The sequence below is a fragment of the Fringilla coelebs genome (assembly GCF_963513975.1).
Source record: "Fringilla coelebs genome assembly, chromosome: 9".
Classification (NCBI taxonomy): domain Eukaryota; kingdom Metazoa; phylum Chordata; class Aves; order Passeriformes; family Fringillidae; genus Fringilla; species Fringilla coelebs.
Window position 1 is genome coordinate 26795023 of NC_140067.1, and position 27099 is coordinate 26822121.

General features: G+C 45.3%; 2 protein-coding genes and 1 pseudogene across 3 annotated transcripts; 2 read left to right on the plus strand and 1 right to left on the minus strand.

The window, feature by feature from the left end:
• The first annotated feature begins 454 nt into the window (after window positions 1–454).
• Window positions 455–6011, plus strand: CACYBP (calcyclin binding protein). The gene is made up of 6 exons (XM_084211055.1): window positions 455–560; window positions 1102–1294; window positions 1917–2013; window positions 2510–2609; window positions 3913–4007; window positions 5692–6011. The coding sequence occupies exons 1-6, from the start codon at window positions 540–542 to the stop codon at window positions 5849–5851; spliced, it is 666 nt and encodes a 221-aa protein (XP_084067181.1). The 5' UTR covers window positions 455–539; the 3' UTR covers window positions 5852–6011.
• Window positions 6012–6160: 149 nt separating this feature from the next.
• MRPS14 (mitochondrial ribosomal protein S14) lies at window positions 6161–9863 on the minus strand. Its single transcript, XM_084211056.1, has 3 exons — window positions 9818–9863; window positions 8950–9108; window positions 6161–7724 (listed from the first exon to the last, which is right to left on the minus strand). The coding sequence occupies exons 1-3, from the start codon at window positions 9860–9862 to the stop codon at window positions 7542–7544; spliced, it is 387 nt and encodes a 128-aa protein (XP_084067182.1). The 5' UTR covers window position 9863; the 3' UTR covers window positions 6161–7541.
• A 3094-nt stretch (window positions 9864–12957) lies between these two features.
• Window positions 12958–18505, plus strand: LOC311156958 (tenascin-N-like; annotated as a pseudogene). The gene is made up of 5 exons: window positions 12958–12990; window positions 14207–14406; window positions 15223–15408; window positions 15861–15950; window positions 18345–18505. The product of its transcript is annotated as a tenascin-N-like (transcript).
• The last annotated feature ends 8594 nt before the right edge of the window (window positions 18506–27099 follow it).

Genomic DNA, 27099 nt, shown 5'->3' on the forward strand with positions numbered 1-27099 from the left:
GAGGGGAAGCTCCTGGTCCCCGCCGCCCCTCAGGACCCTCGTGGGGGGGGAAGCTCCTGGTCGCCGCGGTCCCTCAGAGCCTGAGGGGTGGGGAAGCTCCTGATCCCGCCCGTCCCTCAGAATCCGGCGGGCGGGAAAACTCCCGATCCCGCCCGTCCCTCAGAATCAGGCGGGGGGAGACGCTCCCGGTGCCGCCCGTCCCTCAGAGCCCGGCGGGGGGAGACGCTCCCGATCCCGCCCGTTCCTCAGAATCAGGCGGGGGAAGACGCTCCCGGTGCCGCCCGTCCCTCAGAGCCCGGCGGGGGGAGACGCTCCCGATCCCGCCCGTCCCTCAGAATCAGGCGGGGGAAGAAGCTCCCGATCCCGCCCGCCCCTCAGAGCCCGGCGGGGGCAGACGCTCCCGATCCCGCCCGTCCCTCAGAATCAGGCGGGGGGAGACGCTCCCGGTGCCGCCTCCTCAGGGCTGGAGCGGGCGGGGCCGGGGGCCGCGCGTCACTTCCCGCGGCCGGAAGGTTCCAGAGGTTCCACGGGGAGCCGCCATGGCCGTGGCGCGGGAGGAGGTGAGGCGATTCCCGGCTGTGCTCCCCGGGCGCAGGCGGGGTCTTGGGCGGGGGGCAGCGGTGGGGCCAGGGCTGGGAGGTGGGGAGCTGTCAGTCCTCGCGTTCGCTGAGGGCTGTGGAAGTCTCACCGTGCGGCGGGCGTGTTGAGGGAGCTGTGCTATCCGCCCAGCTTCTGTTGGTTCCTGCTGGTTTTTAATGTATGAAGAGTTAAGCACTGAGAGCTTAAACCTTGTCTGAAGTGGTGGTCTCGGAGGTCTTTTGCAGTCTTGTGCTCTGAGATGGCCGTGGTTGAGCAGGGGAGTTGCACCCTTCCAGCCCGACCCATTCTGTGAATGAGGATTTTATGGTTGGACATTTTCACAGGAGTGGACAGGGGGTGAGGAAGGGGTGCTTAAATGGTTGTAGTGGGAAACTAAAGTACTGACGTGATAAAGCTGAAATTCTAGCCTCTGGAATACGTGAAATTGTCATAAAAAGCTGTGAGCCCTGAGCACAAAGACTGTATGTAATGTATACGTGTGATTGATTGTTTTTGAACCAGTTGCAGAAAGATTTGGAAGAGGTTAAAGAGCTGCTCACGAAAGCCACTAGGAAGCGGGTTCGTGATGTCCTTGTGGCAGAGAAACAAAAGCTGGAGCTGGAAATCAAGAATCAGCCTCCACCAAAGCCAAAAGATGTGCCAGAGGAAGAAAAGTCATCACTGGGAGGGTACACAGTGAAAATAAACAATTATGGTAAGATGATTTTTCTGGAGCTCCAGCACCTCTCTGAGGACATGGCAGGGTGGCATTACTGGGAGTTAGAGTTGCCATTTAGCATCATAGTGAAGCCTTAATTGTTTATTCCACATCTCCAGTGTGTATTGATCATGTTTGTGTGACAGCATTTGGTGGGATGCATTAAGTATCCTTGCTGTACCAGCTGGTATTTTTCCATTGCTTAGTGTTTGGCAGGAATGTAAGAGTAAGCTTTGGCTTCTCTGCTCCCCATGTAGGTGAGAGGAGAGGGAATTGCTCAAGATGCAGGGAGTAGGGGAAGAATTGGGTCAAGGAAACGGCAGTGGGAGCAAACAGCTGGCTCTGACTCTCCCTGCACAGCCGGCGTTGCTCTCTTTTGACCTGAGCTGATACATGGGTTTTCTCAGAATTTGCAGGGATTAGGGAACAGGGCTACATAGGGGGATCTCCCTTTGCTCTCAAGTTATTCCTGAATAATTCATGTTTTCCTTTTATCACTCTGAAAATCGCTTCAGTAAGGAAAAGACCCTAGTTGCTCTAGGGGGCTTTGTGGGGGAAGTTGGAGTGCATGAAGGTTATGGAGGGAAGGTAGAACTTAATCCCTTTCTTTCACTTCCAGGTTGGGATCAGTCAGATAAGTTTGTTAAGATTTACATCTCTTTAAATGGTGTCCAGAAGCTTCCCACTGAGAATGTGCAAGTGAATTTCACAGAGAGGTGAGTTCATCTTGTAGCACAACAAAAACAATGAAATGCAGGAGTGCTGGATTAGCTTTTTTTTCCTCCACTCTCTTTTTTCCTTTTTTAAACTTCAGTTGTATTAGCTTTTAGTAGCATTTGAGGGTATCAGGGTGTTTTCATTTTACAAGTGCACCTCACCATGCTTGACGAGGCAGTGTTAGCCCTGGGTATTTGTGGTGATAGAACTGAGGTGTACATTAAGGAAATTTGGTTTTCCAAGTTTGTAGGTAGAAAGGATCCTAAAGTTCTCGATTTGTTGTGAGTCTGGATTGGTCCTTTTAATTTCTCTGTTAAAATTGAACTGAACATTTTGAGAGGCCTGGGAATAAAGTAATTCAAGCCTGTTGGCCTGCTTTCCCAAGAAGTACTCTACTTTCCAAAGAAGTGGGAAAGAATAGCCTGGTAAACAGTTTTCAGGCAATGTAATGATTGGAATATTTTTGCCTTTCCTCCCTCCACTTCCTGGGTCCAGGTCATTTGATCTGCTAGTGAAGAATCTGAATGGGAAGAACTACACCATGACCTTCAACAACCTCCTGAAGCCCATCTCAGTGGAAGGCAGCTCTAGAAAGGTCAGTGCACCTTGTCTGTTAGAGGTCACTGAGAGCCCTCACAGAGTATCGTGTTCATTGCCTGCCTAGTTCAGGAGACTCCGTTCTAATGTTCAGTCCCTCCCTTCTGCTGCTAAGTCTCTGCACTGTGAACATGAGCCTTATTAATCTGTGATTGTCATAATGCAGAATTAGTCTCTGGAATCCTATTTCAAGAGATCATGTCTGGATATTTAATAGCTCACCAGCAGGATTTCAGAAATAATTAAGCAGAAAATACCACCAAGTGTTCATTTACATCTTTGTGCTTTTAAATACCTCTGAGAAATTCTTTGTGATTGTAGGAGATTTGTCAGCAGACTGAAATCTTGGGAAGCTTAAATAGGCTTAATTCCCAAAGCCAAGTCTGGAACCTGCTCTGCCTTAGTAAGGGTGTGTTGCTCCAGAACTGAACACTGGTGTGGTGGTTTAACCCTAGCAGGATGTTAATTTTATAAGGGAAAAATTAACTCTATGCTGCCAAAACCAGGGCAGCTGGTAACATTGTACTGCTGCTGACTCCTGATATCTGTACTCTCCTGCTTGTGGCACCTTTCCAGGCTGAGATGTGTCACATACCTCCTGTGAGTTCTTTGTTGTACTTGGTGACATCAGATGTGTAGAACTACTGGTTCAATTGGAAATTGGCCTAAAATGAGCACAGAGTGAAACTAAACCAGCTGAAATAAACAGGAGTGATTCTTAATACAGTATGAAAGCGAGCAGTGGTCATGTACTTGTTAAGCCAAGCTAAAGCTGCAGTAGACCCTTGTCTGCTGTGGCAGGCAGGAGTTCTTTGTGAAATTTAGGTCAGGGTTGCAAGTCAACAGGCTTTGTAACTTGCAAACGTGTTGCAATATTAAGCAATACCCTAAAACTAGTTTCTTGTCCTTGGAGAAATAAATTGGAGGAGCCTCTACCTCAATTTGGTATGCTTGGAGAAGTCTAGTAAATAGAGTCACTCTTTACCAGGAAGTCCTGGGTGCTTGAGCATCCTTCAAATCACTAAACTGTGTTCCTGCAGCACGTTATGTTCTTCTGTATTGGTACTGTAAGTCTGTACTAGTATTATATTAACCACATATATAAATTTTCCACAGTAGAGTTAATACTTTGTACCCTGAGGCTGAGTACATGCTATAATTTTTGTATGCTACATAATGATGGATAGCTGAGAGCTTTGTGAGTACGGAAAAGGCTTATATTACAAGCTAACCTTACTCATTTTGATTGGCATCCCTTTGAAGCATTCTAAATTCATGCCTTGCTGTTGTTCACCATACAGATAAAGACAGACATGATCCTTGTCATGTGTAAGAAGAAGCGGGAGGAAAAATGGGATTGTCTCACTCAAGTGGAAAAAGAAAGCAAAGAGAAAGAGTAAGTGTCTTTTCAACCTTCCATCTTGTTTTCCATTTCCTGTTCTCTGTGTTGTTTTGGGACTGTTGGGAGAGATCTGTACTGACTGCAGTTATTCTGATGATTGGTGGTCTGGGGGACAGGCCCTGAGATGTTGGAGGATCATTAGGCTGTGATTTCTTTTGATACTTGTAGAACTGCAAGTAGAAGAAATATACTTTGAGTAGCTGCCACTCCTCCACTGTTTTATTGCTAATGATGAAGGCTGCATCATAGGACATGTGATGGGGAAGAGCTGCAGTGAGAATTCTGAAGGCAATCAACCAATGAAAGATTCATTTGCATTTTGATGGCTGCATTCATTGCAAAAACTGCATTAGTGAGGTGACTGTTTTTAGATCAAGTGTGTATTATATAGAAATGCGTGGGTAGATCCCCTGCAGCTCTACTGGTCAAAATCATTATTGTCACTTGTGTGTGAATTGCCTGCACAGAACTCCCAGCCTCAGGATGCCTTTGGCAAAGCAGGTCTTTGTTTACTTAGATGGTTTTCCAAAGTCTCAAGCCAGTTTGTAACACTTCAGGTGCTTGGGAGCAGCAGGCAGCTTAGGCACACACAGGGATGTGGGTGGTAAATGACAACAGGAAACACCTGGGGACAAGAGACTTTATAAAATATATATATGTATATCATATAATGATTTAATGTTATTTTACATGTACAGACACCTTGAAGAATGAGAATACTTTTGAGAATTTTATCCCTGCCAACAGCAATTCATTTTGTGTATGTTTTTAGAGTGAATTGCTAAAACTGATCAGGTATAAGTACCGGAATTTAGGGCAAAACAGCCTTATCCACTCACATGGCATCACAGGAGATTTAAGAGAAAGTGACCTGACAATTAATGCAGTTTCTTGGAGGGACAAGGTCACTTTGTTAATCCTGTATCTTGTGCAGAGAATTCCCAAAGATTTACTGGAAGATTTACTGCTTGTCAAACGAGTGGCTCCAGCAGTGCTGCTCCCAGCCAGGGTCTGTGCGGCCGATGGTTAGCCTTGAGCATGAGGAAATTGCTCCCTCTGCTGATCTGTTTTCATCTGCTGTTTTTGAGCTCGACTGCACTAGGACTACCTACAGGATTTTGGAAAATGGGATAGAGAGGGCATTATTTATAGTCAGGTCATACAGTTCATGTCCTCCACGGGTGCTGACTGTGGGTGGCACTGTTCATCACCTGAAATAATTGCTTTGAAATGCAATGTGTTAAGAAGTCAGTTAACCTCTGGAGATCATCTGAAGAATGGGAAGCAGGAAAAAAGCCTTTTGGGTTGTGAATGTGCTTGATGTGGTCATTTCTCCATTTTTATTCACCTGTCACATAACACAAGGCAGGTATTGGCACTTTCTCTGTTATAATTCACTTTTGTTTCCTGCAGTTAATTTTGGGAGTGCTTCCAGGGTCACGTTTATTGCACAATGCCTCACATCAAAATAATGTCCCACCCCATGGGACATCTCTAGGTGTACTACTCGGCTTGCACTTGGTTTAAAAGATGTTTCTTAGGATTCTTCCTATTTGGAAGCTGACTGAGACTGCCATGATCTAAAGACTTTTCCAAAGTCTTACCAGGACATTTCAAACAAACATTAGCACTTCCTTTTGTTGGGTATTCCTGACCTTCTTGCGTATCTGTCTTACAGGAAGGCTGCCTATGACACCGCAGATCCTAGTGAAGGGCTTATGAACATTTTAAAAAAGATGTATGCGGAAGGGGACGATGAGATGAAGCGCACCATCAACAAGGCCTGGGTTGAAAGCAGAGAAAAGCAGTACAAAGGGGACATACCAATGGATATCTGAAAGCACTCTAAGGGCCGCCTTAAAACTGATCTTCCATGTGAGACACGCTGTGCTGCAAAGATCATCGTTTACATAACCTTCTTCCAAGCAAAGACAGTCATTTTCCATTTCAGGTTGGAGAAAATATTTAAATAAAATAGCTTCTAAAGCATTTCTGTCAGTCAAGTGGTTCAGCATTTCCTGAGGAGTGAAGCATAGGGTATATATCCTTATCCTCCTTGAGAAAGCCTCTCAGATGAGTAGGTAGTGCTGTGAAACTGAGAACAGAATGTAAAAGTAAAGGAATCTTAAACTAGGATGGGTCAAGGCCTCTGTTGCCAGTGGCAGCTGGACCCATGTGGTTGCTGGGGCTAGTGTCATGCTCACTTCACAGGGTGTAGCTTTCTGATTAAAAAATGGGGAGGTGCTGAACTATAAAGCATGTCACAAAGGGAGAACTGCTGAAGAGAGCAGAAATCTAAGCATTTGATAGTTAAGCAGAGACAATATGGTGTTAATCCTGTGGTATTCAAATTTAATGATTACTCTCAGAAACGATTCCTGTCTAATAATACTATTACTATGAATTTTGGAAATCAAAGTGCTTGGGCTAGCTGTGAGCCCATCTTTGAGATGGCATCAGTCAGGATGCAGTCTGCAGTCATCAGCAGGAGACCAGGGACAGGGAGCTTGCCCTGGCTCCAGCAGTGTGAAGTAGGAAACAAGAGATAAGCTCCACTTTCTCCATCAACTCTGAAAGGGTTTTACGGTAAGAGAGTAAATATATTAAGACGGCTTATACACCAAACTATAACTCAGCCGGGTGTGATGGGTTGCTGTCAGTTTCCTGCTAGTGGTATTTGACCTTTTCATTGCCACCTCTCAGCCCCTGCTGAGGAGGGGGACATAGCAGCCACTGCTCCCCATTTACTGCAGTGCTTTGAAGAAGAGTACAGGGCAAACATGACCTTAGCAGCAAGCCTGTTGTTAATTGTGTCCTTCCTGCCTCCTTCTCATGTGTCTCCCAGGGACAGATTTGTTGTTACCTGTGAATTAAGGAAGCCATTACTCTCCTGTTAGGGTCTGGACTAGGGCTTCCTTGTCACCTTGTTCTTAAAGCATGGGACTGAGCTACGAACAGGAGAAATACCAGCACAGTGTAGCTTGTAACAGGTCCTTTAGCCACGTTGTCTTCTCGTTAACACAGGTATATATTGAGTTAGCATAGCAAGAGTATCTGAACTTGAGGCCATGTTTTATTCCCACTCTGTGCTTGCCCTTGTTCACAGCAGAATACCACTCTGTCCTGTTGTGCAGTTTTACTGATGCTTTTACCCAAATTACCATGATGAACTTACCATATGATGGCAACAACAAAAAAAAAATGCTTAAACAAGCCTTGTGCTGTATGTCTTTATTTCTAATATTGCCCATACCACAAACCTCAGCTTAGTTCTGCAACCATCACGTAGTGATTTTTCCTCACAATCAAACTGCCTCTCACACAGATCAGTTCAGTGCAGTTGTGCTGCTGCTGGTCAGCTGATACCAACTGTAATCCAGTAAGTTTAATGAATCAGCACAACTCCTCCTTCCCTTCGTTTTTTGACATTGATGCTGGGCTCTGAGGCAGGACAGTCTTGCTTTAATTACCCACACAAACGAGCCTGGTGTGTTTCATCTGCCTGACTGCACATGCACGTGGAGATTATTACCACATGGCTCTCTGTACACCGGACATCTGAGCGTGGTCAGCAAAGTGGCGGAAAACAATTCTGCTGAGCCTCCAACGCCGCTTAACCCCCCGGGGGCGGGACGTCAGCACACAGCGGTTCCGGATCCTCACGGGGCAGCTGTCCCGGGGCAGGGCAGCGATCTCTTTATCAGCCACTTCCTAAAACACAAGACCAAAACACAAAAGTTTATCTGTGTTCCTTGGGATTTAGAGGGGCCTTACTCCCAGACCTCAAAAGCCAGATGTTGATTAGGTACCCTCACGAGTTTCTCTACCACCTCATGAATAAGCTTTGCTATTTAATTGGGAGCTTTCACCTTGCTCAGCCCACCCTTTCTGGGCATTCCAATAGTGAATGTAAACTGATCCACGTGGAGACCCCCAGACAGAACAATCTCAAGCCACTGATTTTAGTCCCTGTCCCAGGGTGGGCTAGCCCTCTAAGAGACCCAAGATTTAATCTTATTACAGACTGAATAACCTCAGGCCAGGAATTACATTTAGTTAAAAACGCCTTTGGCTTTCTCCTCGTTGCAGGGTAGGCTGGTCCTTTCAGATGAGCTGAATTTAAATATATCTTGTTTGTTAACTACCTGCCAAGGTAGCATGCTAAGATGTCAGTAAAAGGGATCACATATAGGGTTCTTTGGAGGGTGTTACAGGACCTTATGATCTTATTTTGGGGCTTTTTTCTGTATTGGTTTTGCCTCATAAGAACACCCAGTACCAGTCAGACTTGCCCAAGAATGGTAAAGTCAATATATAAAAGCAAATTCATACGCTTTCTCTCCCAGGATGTGCAAGTATCATGGCCAGATCAAACAGGAATAGTCTGATACGTGCAAATGTTTTTGGTCTTAGTAAGGCAGGCTGAGAGCAGGGCAGTTGATTTTTAAGAACAGATTTAACACCCACATCTGATGCAGGTTTCACATGCTTGTAGCTCAGCCAGAAGTAAAATTAAATATTTGTAATCACACAGATTGGTGGTTTGGGCTGGATCAGGCATTCAGATTTTTAAATAAGAAAAAATCTAGAGTTTATTATTCTGAATTATTGGAAGTAAAGAAAATAGGTTTGTCAATGTATGTTAAGGGCAGTGTATGTATGCAACTTCACTGTATTTAGTGTTACATATACTGCTTCCACAAGCACTGGTTTCAAAAACCGCCAAACCCAATGCACACAACCTCCAGTCAGGTGAACATGCTGTTGGACTATGGAGTATGACATGAGTCTGTGCTTGTGAGCTGGGGAAACACAACATGTGTGACCTGGGACAGCCATTTGGACCTATAAAGTGACGGCTGTAGCCCTGAGCACACCAGAGCAGCAAGAGCCACGTGTGGTTCATGCCCTGTCTGGGTCCAGGCGGCTGGCATACCTGCAGCTCCTTGGGGAGGATGGAGTTCTTGCGGATGGCGTTGATCCGCAGCCTCTCATCTGCATACTCATAGGCCATCTTCCTTCTCTTGACGTCCCGCAGCATCCTCCAGTCCACATAGTAGCTCCGCACCTGCCTTGGGCAGGACGAGGGGAGAACCTGATTGAAAAAGTAAAATTTGTGATACCTGCCTGTTGAACGTAGTCTACCCTAGTCAAGGATGAATTGTCATTTCCATAAAGCATGGAATATCCAGAGTTCGAAGGGACTGACAAATATCGAGTTCGATGCCTGGCCCAACACGGCCCCCACAATCCCACCACGTGCCTCGGTGTTTCCCAAACAGCCTTTGAGCTCTGGCAGCCTTGGGGCCGTCACCGCTGCCTGGGCAGCCTGTTCCAGTGCCCGGCCACCCGCATGGGGAAAACCTTTTGCTAATATCCAGCCTAAGCCTCCCCTGACACGGCTCCAGCCGTTCCCTCGGCTCCTGTGTCTCCGGGATCGTTTCACTCCTGGGTCCCACGTTACACTTCTTACGCTGCCTACGACTTCCTGACCAGTAACAGTGATGCCTTGAGAGCTTTAGCTTTCATACTTTCCAGATTCCCTAGCGCATTAGTATATAGCTCTGAACTTTAAATAAAGTGTTAGCAAGTTCTCTTCACAGAGAGACACGGAGAGCCCCAAGCTACACCGAACGCTACCTAACACCGGACCCGCGATGTTCCCGCGCCGCGGGGACAGGGCCGAGCCCGCAGCGGTCCAACACTACCCGCATCTCCCCTGCCCGCTCCCCGGCGCAGATAGGATGCTGGAGAGACGCGGGGAAGGAGGATAAGAGGAACGGAGGGGAGGGAGTCGGTCTGACCTGCCGAGCCGCCCTCAGCGCCCAACATAGCGCGGCCGCCGCCATCTTGCCACTGCACTACGCATGCGCACGGCCCGGGCAGGGCCCGCCCTCAGGCCGCCCCTCGGGCCGCTCCCGCCTCCCGCCCGTGCCGCGTTCCCAACGTGCATTCCCGGCTCCTTAACCCTCTGCGGCTGGAATTGCGGGCTGGAATTGCGGGGAGAGCCGCAGCCGCGCCTGAGGGCTGTGCTTCGTGTGTCCCAGAGCTGCTGTCAGGGCTGGCTGGCACCTCCCGTCATTGCAGGCAGCTGGGTCTGCCACAGGAACATCGGAGTCCGGCCTTGGGTGCAGCAGAGTTATCCTGGGCGGAAGGGGAGCGGCTGTGAAAATGCCAGGGAAAGTTGTCCCAGCAGGAAAACTGACTCAGAGGCATTGCCCCGCCGTTGTGGGTCCGTGTCTGTGAGCCTGTCGTCCATAAGCGTCCTGACCCCGTGTCTGCTGCGGGATGAGCAGCTCTGCTAAAGGCTGGGCTAGCTCTGTTTCTTAGGGGTCTCTTTTGCTTGTTTATCACCTAGGAGTGTTCCTAAATTCCTGGGTTTATACCTGTGGCTTGCAGGGGATTTTCCTGCTGGTGGGTTTTGAATTGTAGAATGTTCTGAATTGGAAGGGACCCATAAGGATCATCGAGTTCAGCTTCTGGCCCCCCACGGGACAAATCCAAGAATACCACTGCGTGCCTGAGAGCGTTGTCCAAACTTCTGGTAATATCCAAACCTGAATAATCATCACCCTAAACAGAGAAAAACAAATGGGAAATTCTGCTTCCATTGTTCTTGTTCTGTGAGAGAAACTGTCCCGTTCCACTGACTGGGACTTCGCTTAGGCAGCATTTAAAATACGTCTATTTCCTGATTTCAGGGAGAACATGTATCATGGTTTTGACGTTGAATTCATAGTTTTCTGTTTCTATCAGCTCATTAGCTACATTCAAAAAGTCACTCGAGAAGCTGGTTCTCTGTTTGTCAAGCTGCTTGCTCTGTGTGTGCTAGTTGTTTTACTGGTATATTATACTGGTCCAGAAGTATGTAATAATCTGGAAGAGTTAGCTAGGTTGGCTGGCTAATCAAATTTTATTATCCATGCTGCAGTCAGCAGCTTTTCTAGGTGCTTACTGTGGTAGCTTTCTGCTGTTTGCAAGGGGAGAATTTCAAGCTTTGTAATTCTCTATAACTTGCTAGTTTTCCAGATGGTAAAATTAATTGGTATATATATCAGCAGAGCAGATAAAATAGGTGCAATCAAAGGGGATTTGGATGTTACAGCATGCATTCTTTTCTACAATATTTTGTATATGACTTCCCCTTTTGTGTTTTTTAGATGGTCCAGATGCAGGAGGAATGGGTGAGGATGCCAAGGAGAGCTATTTCTTCAGCCAGGGCTGACTCCCTCACTTGCTCAACAGCATCACCTGTGTGATTGGCATTTTCCCAGCTGAGACTGGCAAGGATTAATGATGCATGTTAGCATTCCTCAGGCTGCTAGAATCTTCTCCTCCCTCAGCACAGCTTCTGGCTGTAGTAAATCAAAGGAACTGTTCAGAATCTGAGGGTTTGTCAGCTAAAAACTGGGCTCAGTAATGCACCTGTTTAAATAACCATGTGGGTAGTTCTTGAGGGATTTTTCAAAGTATTGTGCTGAATAAATGTTATGTTTGACTGCTGCTGAGTTTATATTATTTTTTTTAATTTTTATTTTCTGATGTGCTGCGCCTGAATTCCTCATCATTAATATTAGAAATGTGCTTGTTGATATGGTTGTCTCAGTAACTATCCTGTGATTCTTGCAGACATGTACAGAGCTGGAGAGGCTTTCTGGCTTTTGACTAGTAGCAGAGCATAAAACAAATGGGAAATGGTTCTCCCTGCTGATGGGCAAGAGGAATGCTGAGCAGGGGAATCATTCCCAAAGCCAGCCTGCTCCTTAGGTGGTTTGTAGGAGGGAAACGCCCCGAGGCCTCTATTGGCTCCTTTCATCTGGTCCATGGGCTCTTAAACTCCCTGCAGGGACTGCTGCTGCTTTGCAGCTGGAGTGGGGAGAGGAGAGGATTTGGTCACTTTTGGGATTGCTCAAATTACCTTTGCAAGTGGTGCCTGCATCAGAAGGGCTCTGAACCAGACAGTTCAAAGTACTTGATAGGTAAGAGAAAAGAATTTTAAATTTCTTTGAGATTCCTGTTGCTTGTTTTGAGGAAAAAGCTCAGTTTGTCTCTGATTTCTTAGAGCAGATGCCCTCCAAAGATTTTGAAGCCCTACACACACATCAATAATCCTGTATTATGGACATGTATTATTGTTATTACAAAATGTACAATAGTGTTTAATGGGGTTTTTAAGCCCATTTTGAAGGGCTTAAGCTCTCCCAGGTTTTCTCCTCCAACCATATAAAGCTACATATCTGCTAATATATATGGGAGTTTTGCCTTTGGATCTAATGGAGCTAGGGTTTAACCTAGAAGGGTTTCTTTTTAGAATGCTTGTTCCTAATGTATGATATTAGACAGATACCCTAAATCTTCAACCACAGGGCAGTAGGATGGAAGAAGACTTACAGAGTTAGATTGTTGGAAACTTTCACACAAATATTCCATATTCTCTCCAGCTTTCATTGTCCTGTGATTTCCTCTGCAGTAACTGAAAAGATGTGAACAGGATTTCTTTTATCCTTTCCTTTAGGAGAATATTCTGTGCCTGGCAGATCTGTTAGGCATTCTTCCCTAATATGGTGCTATTGCTATATGTATGACATGATATTCTCCACAAAAAGTCAGCTAAACCCACTCTTTAACAGCAGGGGAAAATAAAATCTCTTTATTATATGATGAGGAAGCCAAAAGAGTTGTTCTCTTTCATTATGCTTGACAGAAATGCTTGTGCCCAGGGTTTTCTCCTCTGAAATGATCTCTAAGCCCAGGAAAATGTTGAGCTCAATTTGTGATTCCATGAAGCCCTAATTAGTCACAAGATCATGTTACAGCCCAGAATGCTATAAATCACTAGGTGCTGAGCAAAGGGATTTTGTGCATGTGTCTGTCTCTTTGGGGACCTCATCTCCAGGGGTTTGGAAGTAAACCACACAAAACAAAGCTTTGGGGGTTTCCTGCAATGGACTGTGATGAGAATCTGCAGAATTTAGACGTAAATTTGTTCAGAGCTTTGAAGCAATCTCTTATATTTGATTTGTTTCAGAAGTCTGCGCAGGTGAAAAAGGTGGAGCTAGTTTCTGTGTCCCTTGGAGGGAGAGGATGGGTTGGGGTGGGAAAGCATAGCTGGAAACAACTTCTCTCCCTGAGCAGCAGAAGAAACCCTTGGGTGACAAACTGACCAAAACCCCTATGCTCTGTCTCCCTGCACTGTCAGTGGGAAGGAAGGAGAGGCTGGGGGAAGAAAAGGTGTTTTAAGGGCTTATTTTACTTCTCATTATCCTCCTCGATTTTGTTCAGAAAAAACTCACTCTGTACCTCTAAGTTGAGCCTGTTTTGCCCTTGGAGTGTTTGTTTTGGTCCTTCTTTCAACTTATGAACCATTCATTTAAATTTTTTCTCTCCTCAGCCCAGCTGTAGCTGGAGAGGGCGAGTGAGTGACTCTCTTGGATGCCTGGTGTTTGGCCAGTGTCAAACCACAAAACTTGCTAATGAAATACAGCTGATAGATTATTTGATTAGCTTAGGATGAGCTCACTTGTAATTAAAATCAGGTAAACCTGATGGTAAACAGATATTCTATATAGATTGCTTTCAAGGTCTTCTTCAAGGAGCTGTCTGTCTCATGGCAAAACTGTTGAGGTATTGTTGGTGTCCTGAAATGTCTTATGTGCAGCAGATTGGCCCAGGTCTCCTCCAGGCACCAAATGTAAGTTTCCATCAGTACTCAGTCAGAAAAACTCAGCTTCCTGCCTCTGCTGTGGAGAAGCTGCACTTCCCAGTTTTGGGGATCAGTTGGCATTTTTAATTAACTCTGGCAGTTATAGGAAAAGAGGGGTTAGACTTGTCTTTCTCTTCCTAGATGCATTGGTAAGGGAGAGCTTTATAAAAGAGTTTTCCTCGTGCCAGTGTGGGTTTAGAAGAGGCAAAGAGTCATCCAGGAAATTATATTTATTACTGGCTGCGTTATTTATGTCTACCTAATGATATGCTGTTAAGCAGAAAGAAATGGATAAATCCAAGATGACTACAGGCTGGGAACTCTAGTTTTGCATTTTCTTAGTCAAAATAGGTTTGCAAAAATTTCATGCTTGGCCATGTGGCAAGTCATGATCCTTACTGCAATGTTTTTCTTTCTTTCTCTTTTAGTCCTTTCTTCCCAAAATACACAGGTGCTGAGCTCCATGGAGAGCTCCCTGGCTGTCAGCTAGGATCCAGTGACTGATATGGATAATTACCTCCTGATTATCCAGCTGGGTATGAATGTTGGTGAAACAAATCCATGTGCCCAAAGAGCAGCTCAGCTATGAGATTGTGCATGGTGCCAGGGTCTCACAATCTCACAATGTCACACTTCCATCACATGTGAAGGGGACTGCCAGTGAGCCCAAGCATCTAGAAGCAAGTACAGGTAGGAGCAGGTAGTATTATTTGAAGAGTCATATGTTTTAAATCTTTAAAGTTAGATTTCAGGGAAAGCATTTTCTCTTCCCAGCCTAGAGTTATGTCATTGTTTTCTGGAGAATCTGTTCCTAGACTTGGATCATTAAGGCTGACTATATTGCGTATTTCCTCTCTTTCCATTTTTCTTGTCCAAATCTTCCTTGTGTTGACACCTGTGAATTCCAGGGAATTTGTAGTGTTGCCTGCTGCAAGAAGCAGGAATGGAAGCATGCAGGATCAAGACAGCATGTTACTAAGAATAATGCACTGGATGTAGAAAGAACTTTAAAGTAGGCAGGATGTCATTCCTAGGTACTCACTGTCCAAACATGTCTGCAGCAGTGATTTCCCCTCATAGTCTCTTCCCAGGGCTGAATGAGCATGATCCTGCTGAGGTTAAGAGGTTGAATATGCAAAGGCTGTGCATTTGAAGCAGCCCCTTGAGAGCTGAAATGTCCTTTGGCTAGCAGCTGATACTATGCTGTCTGCTTGTAGTGGGCAAAGACAGTGAAAAGCTTGGTGATTTTGGCACTTTTCCTGTTTCCAGCACAGCAGGTGGGAACTGAGAGCCAGCAAACACCAGAGCTGGACTGTTACCATGGATAAAACTAAACCTGTTGAAGTAACTGTAGTGCTGTCCTTGCTTGACTCCACAGTTTGGCTGAGGAAAATGTCAGAGTAGGAATCTGGGCAGGGAAGGAGCATTGTTCAGTGACTTTTCTGTCTTCTATTTACTATTTTGTGCTTTTGCTGCTTCCCTACATTTCTCTGCTGTGTTTCCCAGTCTGGTCTGCAGCCAATGCCATCTGAGTGACAGAGGAGGTGGAGTACTCCCTGGAAGTGGGGTGGGAGAGCCCTAAAACAGATGTGCATTATTACCAGCTGAAGTTCAGATCCCTGGTGGAGATGGATGAGAAGCAGGTCATGGTGCCCAAAAGCAGTGACCCTAAGAGCAGATACATCCTCACTGGTGAGGATTCGTGGGTGAAGTGGCAGGAATGATTAACAGTCAGACTGTTAATCAGACACAATTCTTCTCTCTTGTGTGAATGTCCAGTGAGATCTATTTGGGCTCCCTGTCACATAAGGAGGGATGTCTCCACAGGGAGAAAGCTATGCTTTCTAGGTAGCAAGTTCCCAGGCATATTCATGCACTTAATTCTGTCCTTGTTAGGAAAAAAGTGCATTCTTCAGTTTCAGAGCTGATATTATGGAAATCCCCACCTGCAGCAGTCTATGTGCCTGCCCTAAGGGCAAGCCTAGGTCAAAGCATTGAAAAGACAAAAAGCTAGTTGGATAGAAATCTAAACTTTAAGTTCCCCTCTCTGACAAACCTGGAGCTGGATAAACTAAACAAAACAGCTTTCTTCAAGAAGAAATGCCATCTTCCCTAACTGTTGGCAGTGCTTTTGCTCTTTATAGGCCTCAAACCTGGAACAGAACATGAGGCCACTGTCATACTTGTGAAGGACAACACAGAAGGGAAACCATCTTCAGTGACTGGCAGGACTGGTATGTGGAAAGTTGCTTTTGCTACAGGGATGTTAATACAGGGTTTGGGGACAGATCTTTCAAAATTCCAGCACAAAAGGTTCATAATTGACTGCTTCTTCATGCATGACCTGCAGCCAGGTCTGCTTATACCTTATTTGAGCTTTCCTGCATTCCATATTAAACACTAAACCCTAGGCCTAGCTCAGTGTTTTGCTTTTTTACAATAACTTCACCCTTAACTTGACTTACAGCTCCATCCAGACACAGGCTAAGTGTAGTGAGTTAGCCTCTGTATGGAATAACAACTCTGTTGGCTAATTGACTGTCTTAAAGAAAACTGGCTGAATAGAGCTACTCTATTGCAAAAGAGACCTCGAAGAATTTTAAACTCTCATTCTGCTTACAAGATTATGGAATTTCTGAAATTCATCTCTTACAAAAGGGTAGGCATGCTGCCTCCAAAGACTGAAAATTTCCATATCAGGCCTGACATTCCTGAGGTTGTTGTGTAAATTACTCCATTAAAACGAAATTTTTAAAAAACAACAGAACCTACAACAGCCCCGTTGTCATTTTAAGGCTATTCTTCTGCCCTGTGTAGACTCTGATTTTTTGGAACACACTTGATTTGTGTTTTCAAGCTGTTCCTGATAGACATGGGAAATGCAAAGGTTCTTAAAAAAGGAAAATAATAACTCCCATGCTCATATTCTTATGTAACCCCTGGAATTTAGGAGATGCAAATAACCAAATACCAGCTACTTCAAGAGCTGCCACCAAGTTCTGATTCATCAGCTAAAATAGCAAAACCTGAGGGAGTCTGAGACAGGTCTGCAGGAAAGGCAGAAAGGGAGGAGCAGCAGATGGCTGGCAGTGGAGGCAGAGAAAGGGTAGGCACTGTACTTGAAGCTGGGAGGGGGCAAGCCAGAAGGTTGATGCCAAACTGATTTTTGCTTTTATATATTCTTCATTTATTTGTAGTTCTGTAGACTGTTGCTCTATAGCTCCTGGCTCACTGCAGCATTTTTCCTACTCCAATAGGCAGAAAGAAAAACACATTCCAAAGGCCTCAATCCTAATTTTGCTTCCCCTGGGAACCAAGGATGAGCCATCCTCCCAAGACACTTTGCTATAAACAACTGGAAGAAGAGGGGCTCCAGAAGAGTTTGAGCCAAGGGGGTGAATTGCCTTTTCACCTGTGTTTCTAATTGGTGATTCTTGTAATTATGCTAGTTTGCTAAACTTATAAAACTGTATTCATGGTGGGCATTTTTCCATGCTTGCCCCTGGAGGCCTCCAATTAAAGACCAGCTTTTATGTTACCTCCTATATTAACATTGTCTCAAAAGTGTGTTGTTTTATTTCTAGATCTTTAAGGCACCTAGGTAATCCTCAAGTTGGTACCTATGGCAGGTGAGACAGGTAGCCTGCAAGCTCTGCCTGCAGAAAGAAATGGAGAGTTTCATCTAAATGACAGAACATTCCTTCTTTCTCCTGGTTTCCCATGGATGCTTTTTTTTCAAAGGCTGTTGGGAAACCTAAGTGAGTGTTTTTGCTGGCCAAAGCAGTAAGGCAAAAATAAAGGCAATGTGTATATGGAATGGTTTGAATTTGAAGGGACCTTAAACATCATCTAACCCACCCCCCTGCCATGGGCAGGGACACCTCCCACTATCCCAGGCTGCTCCAAGCCCCATCCAGCCTGGCCTTGGGCACTTCCAGGGATCCAGGGGCAGCCACAGCTTCCCTGGGCACCTATGCCAGTGCTGTTCCACACTCCCAGGGAAGAGATTCCTCCTAACATGCCATGACAGGAGTTTTAGGGGTTTAATTCAACTGGAGATAGCTAGTCCTGCACTTTGAAATGCTGTCTCAGGAGTCAATAGCCCAACCAATGTGACAGCCAACCGAGTGACCAAAGTTACCACTACTGTCTCATGGAATAAGGTGGAGGCTCCCTTAGGTAGGGAAATAAATCACACAGACTCCATTTTCTTCATGGTGGAAAAAGCCCATTTTTTATTCACATAACTCCTTTTAATACAGTTTTACAGACCTCGTGTGGGACTCCAATTGGTCAGTAGCTTTCTTGTCAATTACTTTATTGTTAGTAACAAGTTGTTATTCTGTATTGATTGGTCACTAAAACTCTTGGTGTCTATGTGCAGGGACGGTTGTTTGTGAGGGAGAGTTTTCATTTTTCTAACAGTGTAAAAACAGTTTATACAGGTGCTAGTTGTTTTTTTCACCCAGGAACAGTTTGTTATGCTAATGAGCTGCTCCCACCAGGATTGTTTTCACATGGGAACTTGCCAAATGCTAGCTTGCCAAGCCAGCCACTGATTGATTCCAAGAGAGCAGGTTTGATTTTAAGAAGCCTTTTTTTATAATTTTTCCACTTTACTGCAACAGACAGGCACATGGGGAGATACACCTCAGCAGGTGGAGACCCCAAGGAAATACAGGTGGGCAGTGAAAATGACAGGATCACCCTACTGGATCTGAAGCCAGACATGGAACATGTCACCAACATCTGGGCAGAGGAGCATAGAAGGCAAGCAGCAGAACTGTGACAGGTGAGCTGTAGCAGCACTGGAGGGAGCTGAGTTTGTCAAAATCCTTCATCAATTTTACTTGTTTTGGTAAAGCTTCTCCTGCTTTGCACACATTTTTAGTGAGGTAGAAAATCCATGTAATTCTTACTGGTGTGGCTGAACAAGTCTCCAGCTCAGATTAAGACTCCTGAGTCCTGTTGTGGACAGGCTCTATGGCAAGGGACCAGTTGCTATTAGTACAGAGAACCACAGCCAAAACTCAAACCTCATGACCACCTGCAATGTGTTATTCATGCCTTGCCCTTAAAATGCTATAAACCATATCCAAGCATTTATTTGGGGGACTGTTGTAGCATTTCCCAACAGGGCAGGGGATTCATAAACATTTCAGACAGATAATCATGGCAGAGTGTTTGTTAGAAAGAAAAAACATGTTTATTTGGATAATAATATAAATTAAGAAACATGGGAAATCAAATCTCCAAACAGTATATTTGCTTGCTGTTCTTTGGTAACAGGGAATCTCCATTGGAAGGGTGTTTGCAGTTGAGTCTGCAGCTAGATTGAGAAAATTCTTGAACTGTTGTCTTAATGAAATTTTGCCTCTATTTCCACCAATCCATCTGTGACTACGAGTACAGAAGCAGTTTCTACTGACTATTGACAAATAGTCTCATGTACATGCAATGTGCATTTCTTCACAAAAATTACCTGGAGGAATATTTGGGGTGCTCAACTGAGGATGTCAGCCAGCACATTTCAGCATATCAATTAGACTAGACATAACAGGAGATGCCTCAGGGGCCTTTGTGGGACTGTCTGAAGCTCTCACATGAGGGGATCAGTCAGTCCCCTACTTTTAAGCTGGTTCATTGTCTCGAGCCAGCCCATGTTCTCACTGGTACAGATGTCTGGGCAGCTCCTGTGGCACACAGGGAGTTCAGTAGTGAAGAGCAGAGCAGCACAGTCTGTACTCAGCTGCAGTGCAATTAGACCTAAAGAACAAACTTGATTTTCATATCACACAAGAAAATAATTTGCTTGGTTTTTCTTGCCACAGGTGAGCATCTCATACTGCTAACGAGCTGAGCTGTGATTATTCAAATTCCCAATTCCCAACGTGTGCTGCTCTAGGGTGGTACAAACAAGCCTCAGCATCTTTCATTAAAGTGAAAAGTAATGTATTTTCATCTCACAAAAGAGCTGAGATTTGTACATGCAGGTGGTATATCTCATTAGTACATCACAACTTTTACCACAGCTAATGCGTGGTAAATCACAGTGCAGCTAAGCTGGTGTGGGGTAAATTACACTGTGGCTGTTGTGCATTTGTGCCCTGGAATTTAGAGGCTCCAGAAGGATAAGAAATGCTGTTCCAATAATTTGAGAGGCATCTGCAAGACCTTCACTGCTCAGGCTGCTAAGATGTATTTAGTAGTTCAGTGAATTAAAAAATCCTAATAAACCAAACAAAAAAGTTGTTCTTTGTAAAGGTCATGGGTTGTATGGCTGTCCTCAAAGGGCCACATTACTGCAGGCTGTTGTCTTGTGATATGAAATCAGGACTCCTGAAATCTAGTGTTCTGTTTCCATCTGAGAATTGGGCAGGGAAAAGATTGTAACAGTGGGAGGGATTTGAAAGTGGCAGAGACCTGCATTTTGCGGATTCTGAGCAGGTGATTTGGGGTTTTTTTGGTTAATTCCCAAAATAACTCAGGCAAGATGATGTTGTAAACTTCAGAAACCAAAAGTCAGTGACAGGATATTCTGCCTGAGCTCTGTCTCTGCCTGGGTAGTGGCTGTGCTTCTGTTGGTCCCAAAGAAAGAGCTCTGCTCTCCTAGCTGTGAGGAGACCCCAGCTGAAATATCTCAGAATCGGGCACCCCCCAGCTTGCTAGTTCAGGCTCACCCTTGGCAAGAAATAAAGGATGAGAGGTGGAAGAAATGAGCAGGGCCCATGAGGAGAAGGAGTAAGAGCAGCCCTGTTTGGACACCCATGTTTTTCACTCAGCTGTTTCACAGAAGCCAGCAGCCCATCTCACCCAGTGCAGGGCAGAGGATGACTGACCCTGCCAGAGCTCAGCCACCTCGGCTCTGATGTGCAGATATGGTTACCAGTGTACCAAGAATGGCAGGACATGGAAGCAGGCAGCACACCTATTTTATCTTCCTTGCACTCTGTCCAGCAGTACAAAATGATTTGGCTCCACAAATATCCAAGGGTGACTCGCTGGAGTAGCTGTTATTTATATGGTCAGTGTAAAAGATAAAACTTCTGTTATATTTACCAATTTGGGCTGGAGAGAAAAAACAAGCAAGGTATTTTAGGTCTTTAGACATAGAATCATTTCCCAAATTTTATTTGTTTTCCCAAATGTATTTGATAGTCTAATAAAACAGTGATGGCCCCCAGCACCCATGGGAACTGCCGTTGCCTTTAAGGGTAATGCTGTGAGACCGCAGCCTCTGAGGCTGCCCTTCCCATCCCTTCCTTCTTAGGGTGGATTTGGTACCTTTTAGCTCCCTCTCCTGTCCAGATGCAGATACAGATGTAGTGAACTTGTCTGAGGACATTTCTGGGTTGTTTCATTTAGAGCAGTTGTTTAGTGCTCTCCTAAATGAAGCACAAGTTGATTAGATAATGGAATACCCTTAACTCATGAGCCTGGTGTAATGTGGTCTTCAGTTGTAATGAGCTTACAGCATTTTAAACAGCATGGGCTGGGCACTACAGTGCTACTGTCCCTGCTCTTACATTTGGTGCTTTGATTTCTTCCTCTCTGCCTTTTTATCTGCTTTAAGCAGTAGCACTGTGCATGAGGGGTGCAGCATTTCCTGGGAGGAGCCAGCCTGCTCGACTCTTCTCATTTATCTAAGACAGACAAAGCGTGGCCTTGTGTTTTTCTGTGGCATTTTTGTGACTGCATCGTTTAACTGATGCATTATAATTTTTGTTATGATTATCCTCATAGCATTCTTCAGGGCCAGGCTAGTTTGTACAAAAAAGACAGACAACAACGTATCCATAGCCCTCCTAGGAAATTTGTGGAAGAGCAAGGAATTGAGATAAATTATTCATTTATAGTTTGTTATAAATTTAGGTGTACTTCAGGGCTGGAGCACTCTTCCCTGGAGGTCAGCACTGCTCACCAAGGACCTCCTCTGTACAACTTAGAAAGCCACTAAAACCTCATCAAATTGTTTCCTTAAGATGTTTCCAAAATATATTGAATACAGTAAGCAGAGGATGAAGATTAGGGAGAAGCTTCTTCTAGTGTTGCTGCTTTCAACACATTTAAAAATTGCATTTATCTTGAGGAAGTACTGCAGCCCCCTTGCTGGCACCTCATAAGACACTTTTTGATGACTGTTGTTGACTGGAAAACTCTTTGATGCCAGTGAAGGAGCTGGTATCCCATATCCAGCACAGGCTGAACTGTAAAGCTCTAGGTTTCTTTGTATCCCTGCATTTACTAAAGAAAACTGAACCATGACAGCAACAAAGCCTGTAAAGTCATTCTTCATCTGCAGTAGGGAACAAAGGGTAGAGGCTCTCAGCAGGCCACATCAGAGCTGTGCTCCAGGACTGGGGCATGAGCCTAAACCTGTCCTATGTGTGAGTGCTCCTCAGGGATGAGCCTGATGGACACTCCTAGGCAGACATGTGAGGGGCTCCTGGGCACTGCACAGCTGAGCCAGTTGCTGGGCTCACAGAACATCCCAAACCACATCTGCAGAAGGCTTGCAGTGTTTGGTCTAGGCTTCTGCTGCTTGCCAGCTGTGAAGGCCACTGGTGGACTTTCAGGCAGCTGCAGTTCAGCCCAAGACCTGCACTGCAGTTTGTGTCTTTCATTTATGCAGTGGTGTAGCAGGACTTCCCCTCTGCCACAGAAGAGCTTATCTGTTCCATCAGCTGGTGCCACAGCTCAGGTCACCTTCCCCCCTTGCAGGAATCTGCTAATTGGTGACATAACCCAAGATATCTGTCCTGTAGTGAGTTATCTCTGGTACCAGGGAGGTGGAATTCCCAGCTGACCATAAACATCCTGCCTTGAGAGCAGATTGAAGGGAGATAAGCCTCGAATTTCTGACTGACAGACACTTCACTTTACAAACTATGAAAGCTACACAAAACTTTCACAAGAGAGGTCTTTTGCACATTCCTTGGAAATGTGTAGGGACCTCTCCTCAAGGTTTGGGATGCTGGCCCTGAGTTACTCTTCTGGAAGTTGAAGTTGAAGAGTAACTTCCATCTCTTGCAGCCCTTGGGGACCATATCCTTGTGCCAGCTCCCAGGCAGTGGGGAAGGCCAACATCTGCTACCTGCAGCTGTGCCCTGTGCTTTCTGTGCTTCTCTCTCAGTACCCTTGTCCATAGCAGCTTCCCAAGGTGAAGTGCCTCCTCCTGCTTTGCTGCTGGACAGTTTTTCTTGCTCTGTTCACACAGTGAGCTTCCTCTGCCTGTATCCCACAGACTGCTGCCAGGTGCAGCAGAATAGAAATGCCTCCAGTGAGATGTGCACCATTTACCTGAACAAGGATGGCAGCAGGCTGCTGCAGGTGCACTGTGACATGAGCACTGACAGAGGCAGGGGAATACTGAGAGGGGCTCTGCTCCTCTTCCTGCTTTTTGATGAATGCAATAACATGGACATGATACAAATGCTAGCTGAGGCTCCTTTCTCTCTTCAGCTCCTTCCTGAATGGAGTAGCATGTCCTAGGGAGGGTAGTGGGGTTATGTGTATGTACAGTCAGTGCAGTTCAGCTGATGCCTGTTGGTGTTCTCATTGCTGCTGCTGTGAGCATGCACCTCAGCTCTGGCCACACAGGAGGTGCTGAGTGGCTTAAAGGAATCTGGAGGCAGAAGCACAGATGCCTTGTGGTGGGGAGTGTGTGTGAATGTGGAGCAGTGAGGTCTGAGGTTCTCTGATAGCAATCTCCCTAAACAACCAGAGAAAAATATTAGCTTTTTCACCTTTCAGTGATAAGGGATTTTCTCCACTGAAATAAATTGTTGTGTATTACTGTCAAACCCCTCTGATCCTGGTGAAGTTTAGAAGCCCAAATGCATTGTGGATCTTGTCTAAGCTTGTTTTGTCTAAGTGTTCAGGTCATGCTCAGATTTGTGGAAAGTACATTGTAAAACTTGTAAAATTAAGTATTTGCCCCAGTGCTTATGTGCAGCCAGAAAATGCAGTGTGTGAATCAGAGAATCCAGCATTAAATAGGGCAAAGTTTTGGAGCAAGAGTCTTTAAATGTTCTGGGAAAAATGCTATTGCAGTACAGCCAGTCTTGTGCTGGTTAAGGTTGTTTGTTTCTTCTGATATTTCTGTCTCTTGCCAGAAACTGAGATAAGACAGCATAAACTTGGCAAATTGTCGTGAAGCCTCAAGCAGAGAAGGAGGAGGCAGGAAATAGCTGATTTTACCAAAATGGTCATGGGGTGAGAGTCTAAGACTGCAGAGGTGAACAGGCTTCCTACTTCAAAGAGTAATTGTCTTTTGTTTCTAGGTCTTGACAAGCTGCACAACCTCACAAGCAGCAGCTCCATCTGCTACGAGCTCAGTGTGGATTTGTGGGCAGACAGAGAATCTGTCTGTGCTGTCCATGAGTTCCTCCAGGTTGCCTCAAGCAGGGACAGATCCAAGCTGTCAGGGGGGAATTACAGGGACAATGCTGGTGAGGAGGGCCTGGTACTGGTGGTGTCTCTGCACAGGGAAGCAAATGCTGACACCTCTGTATTTGTCTTGCCAGTAGAGGTGGAGCTCCTTAGGTCAGGATGGAGGAAGAGCTTTTCTCTTTGAGGAGAACAGCTTCCCAGGGAGACTGAGAGTGTGCCCATGGGCCTGTCTCATGCTGAAGAAAGGAGGAGTTGCTTGTTTATGGGGAAGAGAGGGCTCTGTAACCCAGGGAAATGCCTGGAAAGGCAAGCTGGGAAGTTTCTATGAAGAAACTGATGGAGCAGCAACTTCTGGGGCTTCCCAGCTGAGAGGGAATAAAAGTGTCTTTTATTCAGATGGGAGTTTGCTCAACAGCAGTGCTGGCTTCTGCCACTGGTAAATCCCTGCTGCTGTTGTTGTGTCCATAGTCTTTGATTTATCCTTCAATACCCTCATGCTCAGATTTGTGGAAAGTACATTGTAAAACTTGTAAAATTAAGTATTAGCCCCAGTGCTTATGTGCAGCCAGAAAATGCAGTCCTCTTGAGTTCCAAGCTAGACAGAGGTTTGATCTAGATTAAGAGTGTCTGAAAGACTGATTATAATTAAAGTCTCTGTTTATTGGAGGGTTAAATGGTATTTGAGGTGGGCAGACTCCTAGCACCTGCTCTGGGCACTTTAGTAAGAGAAATTCCTTGGTCTTTTCCCAGGGTGTGAACTGGGGGTCATGGAAAGGACATGAATTCTCCATCTCTTTTATGAAAATCTGTCCTCAGTCTTCCAGTAATGAGCCAGTCCTGGGGAGGAGGAAGAAGTCTTTATCAGAGAAGAGGAAAAAGATTAGGCTTAAATAGAACTCTCTGCAGAACAACCCAATGATAATGATTCGGGTTTTTTTAGCAAAGTTTGATTTAGACAGCTTTCTCCAATGCAAAGGAAACAATGTGCACCCAGGGACATCTGGATCTGCAGGCCAGCCTGCTAGCAGCCTTTGGAGCTCCTGGGGGGTGATGTTCCAGAGATAGGAGGGGGCTTGTGGGGGATCCTGCTTGTAGATACTCTGGTTGGCTAAGCATGACCAGAACCTGCTGATCCAATACATGAGGCTTCTATGAACTTTACAAGCCTTAACACATGTTGTTCTTTCTGAAACCTGGGCTGCAGACTCCTCTTAATTGTCCTTCTCTGGTCTCATCCACTTCAGATTTCCAAAAACAAATTTGAGCCTACTAACAAATAATAGCCCCCTAATTTACATCAGAGTGAACTTTTCTGAGACTATCACCTCTCCCTATTTTGGTCTGCAGTTCTCCTCATTATTTGGGCACATTCCCTATTCTTCCTGCAGCACTGGGAAATGCTGCCAGTCTGCTGGCAAGGCTCATTAACCCATGTGTGTTCTGTACACTGGGTTCCTCAGCCCCCAGTATCACATCTCTGCTGGTTAAAACCTTGCTATTTTGCTTGTGGAATTTTTCCCAGCCCAGAGAAAATATGAAGGAGATGTGCAGTAGATAGATGTTCACTCCCCAGGGTGAATGTAAGGTCCACTCTCCTCCAGGCTCTGCTGACCATCCCAGACCTGCCTCTCTGTACTGCTTGCTTACAGACAATTAACCAAATTCCCTATGTGACTGTTCCATCCTCTGCCTTCTGCTTTTTCATCAGCAGTGTGGCAGGTAGTGATGCTGAAATGATCACACTTGTCATCCACCTCTAAAATGAGCATCCCTTGGAGTTAAACTAATCCTGTGTGCTCCAGTGCATGGTTTCACATTGACTGCCTTTTTTTAAATTTTATTTTACTCACAGCCATACAGGTGAGGGGTTTTTTGGTTTTGTTTTATTTTTTTTTTGCCTGAGAAGATATTAAAATTCTGGACAGCAAGCTCCAGGCAGGGAAGAAGTATGAGGTAACCAAATGCTGCTTGCTCAAAAGCTTCCTTGTCTGGGCACACTGGGACATGGTTGTCCCATGTCTTAATGGCCTTTTCTGTTGCAGTGCTAAGCTGAGTAATACATTTTAAAGAATCCTTCCCAGACTTTGGAGAAAGTAAAAAAATCACAAATAAAGGAGGTCTTAAATATTTCTGTCTTCTTTGCTTTGGGTGGTAGAATTGGTTTTCTTCCTATTTAAGCATTTTGCATGAAATGGAAGCATTCCCCAGGTCTGGAGTGGGTCTGCAGATTAGGTCTTTGGGGTCTGCTCCAAAACAGGGATATGGGGGTTGTGCTCTCTTTGTGAAGTGCTTGAATGACCTGTGCTTGCTGGGATCTGGCTGAGGAGTGATAGAGAATTGTCTCTCAAAGGTGAGGACTAAATTCTTCACAGTACTTTCAGGGCTGTGCCTCTTGGGTGGGCAGGTGAGCATCATCTGAGCTCTGTTAGGCTATCCAAGCCCTGGTCTAGGAGATGGAGGAGCCTGATGGTGAGAGGAGTAGAAAGGAAAATTGCACCTGAAGTGTTTTGCAGGCTCTGTGCTAAGAGCATGAGAGAAGGACATGGGAAAGCAATGAGGGCTCTTCACTGTGAAGTGTTTTCTCCCTGTTGCCCACTTGTCTGTAGGCAAGGACAGATTTCAGTTTGTTATTCAGTAAAAGGGCTCAGTGAAGTCATCAGGAAGGTGGCTGAGAGGGAGAGGAGGACTAATCTCACAGACAGCCACTCTAAAAGTAAGGGTATGCTCTAAAAAACAGCAGGCATGATTGTTACCTGTGACTTTTTCCTGTGCAGCAGCAAAACATAATCCCATCCTAAAGCTGAATCCCCCTGGGAGCAGGGAGTAGTCTCTTTGTGGTATAAGCTTTGTTTTTGAGCTAAAGGCAAATGTGGCATCTTATTTGCAGTTTCTGAGGAGGGTCTGTCTGGCACTCCTAATGTTCCTCTCTCACCAGGAAGGGCAAAGTGAGAGCTGCAGGAAAAGCACTGCAGAAAGTCAGTATTCCCAAAC